Genomic DNA, 11773 nt, shown 5'->3' with positions numbered 1-11773 from the left:
ATACATCTGCATTATGAAACACTCCATATACTCACACCTTTTTTAACCTATAATTGTATAAGATCTTTAGAAATCACAGCTGACTTAGGAAATTACATTGATCAAACTTCCATCAGAGAACTCCAATAATATTAATAGGATTTCAGTTTAAAGTGAAATGTTCTACACTGCTATGCAATATCACCCACATATTAATTCCCAGGCTATCTCAGTCTGTAAGAGCCTAGATACTCTGGAGACAATTCCATTTGGTCTACAGAACATAGAAAAATAACAACTTTCTAGCTACTAAACAGTGTTTTCCCGGATGAAAACAATTGCACTTGCAATGAAAATTGAAAAACCAAAATTTTTTAAAAATTACTTTAAAACTGTTGGTTAACCTTTAGTCAAATCAAACCCGATCAGTGCTCTTGTTCCCTCACACTCAACACAAAGCCTTTTTTGTAAGGCTTTTTATTGTAACTTTTTTCCCCAAACCTTGAAAGATAAAATTCCAGGACTTGAGCAAACAATTTATTAGGCAAGCAGGCAGTTAAAAGGAGTTTTTACCTTAACTGAAAGCCTGTAGGCTTTAAAAATACATTAGAAGTGCTTGAGCACTCAAATTCACATTTTGTTTTTGAAATCCATGACAAGTAAAGGTCTATCAAATATTGACTTTGTCCAGTTCCAGCTCACTCTACACTAACACAACTAAAATAACCCAGATATTGAGTCCCACCTGTAAAAGGCAAAGCACATTCAAGATCCAGCCACTCCACTACTATACCAACTACTGCTCCCTGAAGGCCAGAGCCTGGCACCATCAAAAGACAAAGATAACTGTGCCCGCTGTCTACAACCCAGACATGAATAGTATGGTCTTTGCCAAAAGTATCTAGACAGATCAACGTACTCCTACATCACCCTGAGGCTGTGCTACCCTGTCTTTAGTATTGCTACACCCCTGGGCAGGGCATCTCCAGCCATGACACAGACACCAAACACCGCAAGCACCATGACTTTGAGATGCGATAAGCACACAAGCAACAGTGACTTCCACAGGGAATATGGTACCCAGCAGCAGAGAGGTCCAACAGTGTGGGTGCTCTACAGCAGCCCCAGAAAGTGGTGACTGCTGTGGCCATCAGCAGAGATGTGGATGAGAGCCATCAAAAGCAGAATGATGGATGAGCAAGAAGCCAAGCTTTAAGACAAAAGACTATTATGGACATGGGGATGCAATCCCTGGAAACAACTGTGTCAAAAAAAAAAACCTCAAAGAAATGGAACTGAAGGTGCCAGCGACCTGGCTCACCACTGTGAGAGATGACTGCTTAGAAACATCTACAATACGATAGACACCAGACCTATCCAGACCTTAAGCTGGAATTGCAAGACAAGAAAGGCTAGACAGGCACTAAGCTGATGTGGCAATGCAGTTGTGACTCGCAGGAGGGCTACCAAGGTGTCTAGTGATCACTAAGAGCTATAGAGACATCAAGACCTGAGGAAGGTACAGTGAAAAATGCAGAAGGACAGACTAACAGAGTTTATACAACACAGACCCATCCTGGAACTGCTTTCCTTGGCACAGTTCTCACACTGTGCTGAGAACTAACCTGCTCCCTTGACCTGCCCCAGGGGAACTGCTCCTGAACAGCTCTCTCCCCTACATTGACTTTAAATCCCTCCTTGCAATTCCCAACTTTGCCCCCTCCCCCCAGAGACACATCCCCCTCAGCATCCTTCCCTCACCTTCACTTTGGAGGAATGGGGTTCTTAAGCCATTTTTTTTGCTACTCACCAGCAAGCCTAGGCAGGGGAGCCTCAGTAACACCACCCTGCTCTGGGGCCCACCTGCTGCTGGGTGTCCTTGCACCCGAGGCTGAGGGCACGCACTGACCATGGTTGCGACAACACCATGGCCCTCACAACCAGGCAAAGACTCCCTCGTAGCCTCTGCATTGCGACCCTCTGGTGCCAATCTGAGCTCTCCTGCTGTGCCGCCTTCAGCAAACAGGAGCCATCCACACCTGCTGAGGCGTCTCACTCACCTCACCCATGTCCAGTGGCCTTCAGCATTTCTCAGAGGGGAGATATACCCTGAGCCCTATGGTGATGCCCCTGTGACCAGAGAAACGGGTGCAGCAGCACCAGATCCCAAGCACGGGAGCCAGGACAGCAGTAGAGAGCAGCTGGCTGGAAAGGAAACAGTGCTCTGATGGGGTGGTAGCACACCGGGACCCCCTAACCGAGAGGGGGACATCCTGCAGCCAGCGGGAAGCTCTGATTGCCAGCCATGTGGCAGGGCTCCAGTGCACCACGGGAAGTGTTCATGCAGGTGGAGAGCTTCATTCTGGACAAGTCATCATCGTAGTGCTGTTGGAGTACGTTTTATATAAAACTGAAGAAAAATAAACCTTTGATACAAATAAGTAACAAAATTAATGTAGCAGACAATTATGTTTTTATCTACAATAGTCAACAATACAAAGAATTAGATATAAAAGGTTTCTTGGTCAAAAGTTTACTATACATTTGGAACATCTGTCCCCGTCTCAAGACTGATCAAATACAAAGAAATTAAGCATACAGTTTTCTGGCCCTCAAGAGATGCCATGATCCTAGGACTGAAGAAAAAAATTCTCAAAACAAAACTACTGAGTCTATTCTCCAGAACAGATACTTGAATAAAACAAAACTTAGGAAAAAAAAAAATTAAGCTCCACCACCAAACATATTTGCTACAGGGAGCACTGGGATAAAAAAAGAATGTAGCTGATACTGAAATCCTTCCTTATGTTACCTGTATGATTTGAAAAAAATATTTCTTTGGGAGAAGTGAGGTCAGTTTGCAGATACTGTCTAAGGAAACTGAAAGGGGGGGAGGAGGAGAATTCTCATTGATGGGATCATTTTGTATTCATTGTACTGCAAAATGACCAAGGACAATGTTTCTGACTATGAAAAACAAACTCCTTCACCAGAGATTAACCTGAAGCCTGAACAACTTCGGGAAATAATTATACCCTGGGTTTTCTCCCCAGCGTTTTCAGTTGGCATTTCTCTGAGGGAGAGGGAGGCTTTCATGAAGGTACTTCATGCTCCCATGCTCTGAAAAGTCAGAAACAACGTGATTGTCCCCCCTCAGCAACCACTTCGTAGTTAAGAGTCCTTCAATTCCCACTGGTCCACGTGCATGGATACGCGAAGTACTAATTCCCACTTCAGCACCTGCAGAAAACACCCAAAATAAAGGTAGTTAATCCTCTGATGATGTTCTCTTCATACTAAATGTTTTTGTACCTCAACGTAGAAAAGCCTTTCAGGGACCTGCCATTCTCTGCTCCTCTCCAAATACCAGTGAGAGAGAAGATCAAGGAGATTAACTATTACATTATAAATTGCAATGTTTCTACTTCTGGCTACTACAGTTACTTTCAGAAAGAAAGATTAGAGAGAGAGAGAGTTATCTCTTACATTGCTCTTAGACTGATCTAAGGGCATAATCCTTGAAAAAAAGAAAAAAAGTTAAACTAGTAAAGATTTTTATCTTACATCCTTTTTTTATCACATTGAGGAGATATTGGAAGACCTTAAATGAAATTTTTCAGTCACATGGAACACTGTTCCAGCTAACACAGTAATAGCGTGTAGTGGAGACTTCTGATTTTCTACTTCATCAAGGAATGTTTCCCTTATCTTCAGCAATTCACAGTAGGTACAGCTGTTTATTTACTAAGTTGATACTCAGTTTAGTTCCTACCCTTCATTCCTGAACATTACAGGAAGCGCACACTGGACAGCATCTCAATCTGCCCAGCAGGACTGAAGCATTGCATTCTTTACAGCATCATTAGAAAGAGAAACAAAAGGAAAAATGTTCAGCAGTTTCACATGCTGTATTGCTTTGTTCTATCACTATATGGATGCAGCATACTTTATTGCAATTGAATAGAGCTTCAAAGGATCCAAAATATCTTTGTGTGGATGAAATTTCTAGGCTTCAACTATTAGTACAGTACCTTTCCTGAAAACCTTTTATTAGACAGTAAGATAAGAGACTAATCCTGTATTTGAAGACTCATACTGCCACACTTTTCACACACCACAAAATTCTACAGTCACAGCCCTACAATATCTTCCTTCTTACCAAGTCCAAACCTATAGCCATCAGAGAATCGGGTACTGGCATTCCAAAAAACACAAGCACTGTCCACATGCTGGAGGAAGAACTCTGCTGTTTTCTCTGGGAAAGAGGTAGAGAAAAATAAAATCCATTACATACTGAATGAGCATGTATTCCAATATACACTGCATAAAACAGTGAACATACGTAACAATACAACTTTCACATGCAACCTTATCAGACAGTACTTAAACAGCCTGGGCTAAGCCATGCTCATTTTTACCTTCCTCCCAGTATGCTTATCAAGTAGACACAACTGCAAATCTCAGAGTAAGCTGGCAAAGATTAGAAGCAAGCAAAAAGATGTCTAATTCTAACTCCATTCAGTTTAGTCAAAGAGATTATTTGCATGACCAAGGAGAAAGAACTGCTGCCCCAAACAGCGTTTGTCATTCAAACTGAGACAGTTAAGCTACAGTCAGCTCTCCATTAGTCTCAAACATGGAATTGTTCCAAATACTGAGAAATCCTAAACTCAATTGATATTGCAAGTACTATTTGAGAACTACCATGCAGAAATGCCATGTGCAAGTGTGTGAACTTGGAAGTCAGTAGCCCTTAGCAACAAGACAGATATTCAAGAGCAACTCTACTTCCAGTATAAATCATTAGCTCACCAGGTGTTGTGCAGTAGTCATGGTATCAAATGCATGCCCTTTAGTAACAAGCATTTAAGCTCAGCAAGAAGTACAGAAACAGAAGCCTACTTGACTCACACTGGCCAGCTGCAGATCAACATGACCTTAACTGCAGCTGACTCTCAGAAGTTCTGGGCTTGGTTTGGTTGGAGAGTCAACTTTTGCCTTGGCACAGCTCTAGTAAGGTTTTGAACTGGCACAGACCAAGAGATGAACTACTACAATGAAGTTAGTTGCACTAACACCAGTCAAACCAAAACAGCAGCTTAAAGAAGGAGCCAGGTCACTAACCATTCTCTGTGATAATAACATCTGTATGGGAACTTCCGTATTTGTGGATATGTTCAACAGCCTCTTGAACACTGTCCACCACCTCAATGCAGCACTCCAGGTCTCCATATTCTGTGCGTAGCGATTTCACTTCTGAAGGACTGAATGTCAAGTAAGATGCAAACTTTGGGCCAGCGTGAATCTTCACCTGCAATACCAGAAACATTTTGTTTGTGGCTACTGACCATACCAGAGCCTTTCAGGTAGAAGTATAGCTTCTTGTACTCAATATGGGATAGACAGCAGTCCCTGTGATACTATGTTTTGGACTTCTGACTAAAACAGTGTTAAAAACAAACCAATGTTTTGGCTGTTGCTGAACAGAGCTTGCATAATATCAAGATTCTCTCTTCCCCTCTGTTCCAACTCTGTGCCCCTAGCACAAAGACTGGGAGTGTGCAGGAATTTGGGAGGGAACACAGCCAACAGCTGACCAGAACTGACCAAAGAGGTGTTCCATGCTGTATAACGTCATGTGCAGCAATATAAACTGAAGGGAGGGGGTTTTTGAAGAAGGTAGGCATTGCCCAAGAGACTGGCCGGGCATTATTTTTTTGTGGCAGACAGCAAGTAATTAGCTTTGCCTTGTGGATGCTGCTGGTGGGTTTTTAGTTTTGTTTTGGGGTTTACTTTTTTATTCGTTATTTCCTCCACTTTGTCCCCTTTCTTCTTCCTGTCTCCTTCACTTATCAAGCTGTCTTTTAACCTACAAGATTTTTTGGTTTTATTCTAATTTTCTCCTCCTGTCCCACTTGGAGCAGAGGAAAGCAAGCAGGCAGCTGGATAATGCTTAGCCGCTGAGTGGAGTTAATCCACAACATGCATGCAAGTTTAAGAAAAATACACCTATACTTTGGGAAACTTGGTATATAAGTGAATAGGTATATAGGTGAATTAGCTACAAGGTATAATAACTGACTGACATGCTAGGTTGGCTACCTAACATGACAAACTCTAATTCAGGACTCATTTGAAATTACTTAAAGCAATTGCATCACTTAGTCACCAGGCAGAAAAGGCCAGTACAGTACTGCTAGGAAAACAGCTAAAATTCTGACACCAGCCGTTGTTTTAAGACAGCAACTGCAGACAATAGTGAGAGGAATGCTTCCAAGTTTGCAGCTACAGAAGTCTTAAGATCTTGAATTACTTTTATCCTTTTACTCTATAAATTGATACCAGCCATCTCTGAAGCACATCTCAGACACAAAGGAGTCACTGGGTCCAAAACTGAAAAAACTCACACAGATGTTTTTCATTTGTTATAAAGAAAATTTTAACACACTATCAACCTCTGCCAAAACACCTAAACAAGGAGAGATCATTTAGAACAGCTACAGCACAGAAATTCCATGCAGATGAATTTCCATTCAAACAGGAAATTTTGACAAGACAAGCATAAATGGGAAATAAGGCATAAGTCTGTTGAATGTGAAGGCTTTTAAGACAGTATCTGTAAACCAGCATTTTCTTGTGCAACGATGAACTACTTGAATTGCATAATCCTGCCCAATATTTCTTGTTGTCAGGTTAGATTAGACAGAGGTAATATCCTCCCCACTGTATAAGGAGATGGGTTAGGGTTGATGGTGGAAATGCACTGGTACACATATTCCTCCCATTCAAAAAACAAACATCTACCCTGCTCTCTACCCTTCCCAAGAAACAATTAAACAAGACATGAAAAAGCCCCAAACATTGAGAACTTGCTCCTTGACTACTTACCAGTTTCTTTTATTATAACCCTTTCAACAGCATCAAAACATATGACCTCTCTATCTTGCATTAATCACTGCCTGTGCACTTTATTTGTCAAATACACAGTGCTGTGTGAAAACCCTTGATTTATGTGCAATTCATACTACTTCATGGATACTCCTTCTTGATGCATCTCTGCTACCTTTACTGAAAAAACATTGCTTGTGTCTAGACAACCAATTAGTATGCTGGCCTTTTGATATCCACTGACATACCAGGAGGGAAAATGGGTGGGAACAAAGGGAATCCAAGAGGAAAATTTTAAAAAACACATGTATGAAGCAAATTCAGAAAGGACAAAAACAGAAGGAAATTCACTTGGGTAGGAAGCTAAATTAATAGATTCAGGAAGACAAGGCTTTGCATCTGACTGAATCTGAAAAGGTAGAGAAAGGTTGTGTATATACTTTTATGGAAGATTATTTTTGCTATATATAAGGAAGTATATAGCAAAGGTATCCCAGTAACAGCCTGCAGCTGTCCTGAATAAGCTGCTTTCAGATCATTTCTATAGAAACACTTGATGCTGTGTGAAGAAGCAATGTTCATTGACATTTACAAAGACACCTATTGGAAACTAAAATGTTATGCCATGTAAACAGGGCTACACCAGCCAGACCAAATGCTTCCAAAGTTTTACAAAAAAACCAGACAAAAACCACAAAACAAAACACAAATATGAGCGACTAACCTGTTCGACTCTCAACATGTCTATGATCTGATCAAACAACGGGGTTCTCAGCAAGTCTCGATGAATTAAGAGAGTTTCGAGAGCATTACAGGCAGCAGGATATTCACACTTTGAGTCTCTGACTGAGGTTTAAGAGTACATAATTGGTTACATAATATTTACAACAAAGATTTTTGGATAATATATAAATTATAAATTACCATAACTACATTGCATACTCCAAAAATCAATTACGAGACTGAGATTCAAGTCACCCTCCCACAGCTTACTTATTCGTGTGACCTTCTCAACACTGGCATCCGTGTCAACATACACATGACAGATCCCTTCACTGTGACCCATCACTGGGATTCCCTTAGAAGCTTTCTGGATATTCCTGACTAGCTGTGATGAACCACGTGGAATGATGAGATCTATCAGTTTATCCAAACGGCAGAGATCTTCTACTTCCTCTCTTGTGTTCACCTGTGGTAGTTGCAATACAAAGACCTTACAGTTTTAAGTCTCAGGTTTTGCCCACACTTTTTATACATACTATAGCAAAGAAATAGTTGATTTAACTCAAGGCACTTACCAGTTGCACTGCATCTCTGACTCCATGAATAGAGAGGGCTTCTTGTGTCAGATGATGAAGGATTTGATTGCTATGTGCTGCCTCTTTCCCTCCTTTAAGTAGTAAGCCATTTCCACTGGCTATGGCCAAAGCAGACACCTGTCAAATGAGTTTATTATGGGGAGAAAAAAAAACCCCTTAAATGTATTCTGGTTCTTTTGTCAGAATAACACCCATAGAATAAAACCAGGATTTTTTTGTTCAGTTGATTTACTCAATATTAATCTACAGGTTTCTTTTCATGGCACTGAAAAACCATTACAAGTAGCAGCACATTTAACTTCAGAAATTAAATGTGCTAATTTCAATAACAAACTTGAGTTTTCAGGGTACTATTGCAACGGAGAGACAACGGTGAACAAGTCAGAAGAAACTATGTACATAGGGCTTCATATGAATTGCAGACCTGTGTGGGCAATTACCCCAAGGAGAATAATTTTAGCAGCAAGAACTCTTGTCCCTAACCATTCCAGCAAAGAGTGGCAAATAAGCTCTTCTTATGAACAGGAAAAACATTTTTATCATGCTGTCTAAAACAGCAGTCATAAACAGACAACACTTGCTCTAAGCATGGAGAAAAAAAGAATTGAGACAATATCATCCACCATCATCTTTGCTTCCATGTTTATCACCAAAAGAAACTGATAGATACTGCTGCCCTTCTGTTTAAGGTGTTGGATTGCACCCATTTAAGTCCAGCAATGAAAGAGGTCTTTGTTCCTTTCTACCTCAGAGTATGTCAGGTGCAATAAAGCTCTTTTTCAAAACTAATTTTAATTTTGCATTCTTTTTTGTATTCCTCATCCCAGCTTCATTCACTATGGCCTCACAATTTGTCCACCGACTTAAGAAAAAGTTTAAAAGCATGCACTCCTTTGGAAAACAAAATCACCTCCTCTCCAGAGGTGAATTTATTCTCTTTAGAATAAATAAACTCAGTATTTTAAGTTATTTTGCTGTATTACTGTCTTCTGGGAAAGATTATATGTATCATTATCTAATTACCAAATGTACATTCATTAAAGTATCTATCGTGTATTGTTGAGATGCTGATGCCAAAATTAGCCAGGCTCGCATCCGATAAGAAGTTAGCTTGGTGGCATGCTTTAGATCCTGATTAATAAAATAACCTGCCAGATATATCTTTCCACTTCTAGTATCAAATAGGTAATAATAATCCAAATGCTTGATATTCTACATCATTTGAAAAGAATATTGAAAACGAGAAACGCATTAGAAAAACACACTGAAGTGTAACCATCTGGGAAGTCTGCCTTACATAACTATCATGTGTCTTTTTGACTTATATAATTAGACATTAAAAAGCCATCTGATTGTATTTGAAAAGTATCTTCTATCTGCTCCTCCAGATCAGTATCACGAAAGGAAACTAAATAAATAAGTTTATTTCAATAAAGAGGCATAAGATAAAAAGAAAGGTTTTGACCTGGTTTGAAAAAAATGGAAAGAAAAAAATACCAAAAATTAAGACACAAAAATTAAAAATTTGAGATTAGAAGTAGAACACAAGGTAAGGGGTTTCAAAATGTTTCAGTCTCAAAGACTAGTAGAACATGACTACACTTCAGAACAACAACTGGATTTGGTGGAATCTATACAAAACAGTCTCTGAAGGATGCTTGCAATTTCACCCTTTAAGTATTAGAGGTAAATATGCTGTTTGTATATGCTCCCTAGAAGCTTATTAAATCTTAACCCAAAAAAGCATGACATGCAGTAGTAGACTAAGGAGAGGGAACTGCTCCTCTCAATCAGAGACCCTCCTACTATCAGGTACAGGATGGGACAGAAATCATGCAATTCAAATACAGAGTTATCAAAGATGATCCTCTGAAGTTGCATCAGGAAGCCTGATGTGAGCATGAGGACAGGAGGCTGGCAAGACGCAAAGCAACTACCAAGACAAGCTATCCCAAGTCTGTAAAACAAAGCAGCGGAAGAGAGGGCAGGGCAGGGAAGCCAGCAGGAGTCAGTCTGGTGTAAGTTTTAAGATACAGCAAAGAGAAAGAGGAAGACACCGGCTATGCGAGGCAAGAGAGCTGGGTTGAAGTCCAGATACAAATTCAACTATGTAAAATACCAGCTATCTGTAATAAACAGAGCTGGTAGTCAAGGAAGACTACTGCCTTTTTGTTTCACAAGAACTTTTCTTACAGTGTTCTCCTTTCCACTGTGAAACGGGGATTATTCACAAAAATATGGCATGAAGTACAAAGCTGTCCACTCGTTGAGCCTCACATCCTCAAAGTGACTGTATCCATCATTTTCTACTCAAACACCTGCTCACTAGAAAACTCCTCAAGCTTCCTAGATACATAATGTTAATTGTGGGAAGAAATGTTGCTAATCAGGGTTTTTTTTGTTTCTTTGTTTTAATTTTAAAATCTACTTCCATTGCTCAGTAAAGTAGTTGGGAGTTAGAAAGTAAGACCAAGGTTGCCTCTGTGACATTAGTTCAGCACCCATATTTTCATCCATTTTTTAACAGGATTTAATAATAGCAACACTTCTACACAGTGCTGCAGAGGAAGGTATTTGCCTGTAACATATCTGCCTTATTCCTGGCATAAGACACATGATGGAACTGAAAACTGAACACAGAAGCAAGGTCTGAAAACGTCTCTGCACAAAAACAAGGATGCCAAAAAAAATCAATAGTAGAACAATCCAAGCAAGAATCTTTTGAAACAATACTTTTTGCAGTCTCTTGTTTGCTTGCCAACAGAAATACCCAACAGTGTAATCTACCTTGCTTACAAACCTGTGGAAGACAGTCAGGACGAGATTCAAAGATCACAAGAAGGACACCAATTGGCACTGTCACCTGCTCCAAATCCAGGTCTTTTGCTATTCGAGTTCGTCTAATTACACGGCCGACGCTGTCCTGCGAGGATGCTGCAATCTGACGCAGACCAATAGCCAAGCTGTTTAGCTTTGAAGTAGACAGACTTAGGCGTTTCAACAAAGGGAGTGCTAATCTCCCTAAAAGAAAGAAAAAGTCGTGCCAAAGATAGATTGGTCTTCCTAGGCTCAAGGAGAAGTGACTTAAATGAGTGCTCAACCTAAGGAAAATTAAGATATTTCCCACAACCAAGCAAGTTATCTACCTGAGATTAAAGATGCATAGCATCAAGTCTGGTAGTCACAATAAAACCCGTCAAATATGATGACTATTTCACCCACCACATTTTCAATTAATGAGGTTTAAGTACTTTGTACACGAAGCAACCACACAAAATACCAACATCCAGAAAGATAAGGTTTGTCCTATTTCATGTACTGAATGTATGACTGAATTTCCTACAAATTTCTACCCTTGCAGTATTTCTTAAACGTCCAGGCAGTAATTGTATCCTATTGCTTTACAAACAGAAACACCAAAGTGCAGACACATGCATAGCATTTCTGTGCAGACTAGGCAAGAACAACTTGAATTTTCTAGTCTGAACACGTTCAAACAGTAAGTTAACCCAGCAATGTCCCCTCATATACTCTGGTCAGTGATGCCCTTCCACATGTTATTACAATTCATGATGTGTCCTCTTAAT

General features: G+C 40.1%; 1 protein-coding gene across 42 annotated transcripts in view; it reads right to left on the bottom strand.

The window, feature by feature from the left end:
• Window positions 1–501: 501 nt before the first annotated feature.
• ALDH18A1 (aldehyde dehydrogenase 18 family member A1) overlaps window positions 502–11773 on the bottom strand; it is a 34429-nt gene continuing 23157 nt past the window's right edge. For 24 of the 42 annotated variants that reach the window (XM_085583077.1, XM_085583084.1, XM_085583091.1 and 21 more), the window contains 7 exons: window positions 10987–11207; window positions 8166–8303; window positions 7861–8056; window positions 7592–7713; window positions 5104–5290; window positions 4139–4234; window positions 502–3219 (listed from right to left, as the gene is read on the bottom strand). In XM_085583077.1, coding sequence (XP_085439203.1) covers window positions 3038–3219; window positions 4139–4234; window positions 5104–5290; window positions 7592–7713; window positions 7861–8056; window positions 8166–8303; window positions 10987–11207 — 1142 coding nt within the window. In that variant the 3' untranslated portion in view covers window positions 502–3037. Of the gene's footprint in view, window positions 3220–4138; window positions 4235–5103; window positions 5291–7591; window positions 7714–7860; window positions 8081–8165; window positions 8304–10986; window positions 11208–11773 lie in introns of all 42 variants that reach the window. The other 18 variants (XM_085583065.1, XM_085583074.1, XM_085583071.1 and 15 more) reach the window with 1 other exon arrangement.

The sequence above is a fragment of the Lonchura striata genome, chromosome 6, assembly GCF_050655825.1.
Source record: "Lonchura striata isolate lonStrDom1 chromosome 6, ASM5065582v1, whole genome shotgun sequence".
NCBI classification, from domain to species: Eukaryota; Metazoa; Chordata; class Aves; order Passeriformes; family Estrildidae; genus Lonchura; species Lonchura striata.
The sequence above is the reverse complement of the archived record's forward strand: the minus strand, read 5'-3'. Positions and strand labels throughout refer to the sequence as shown.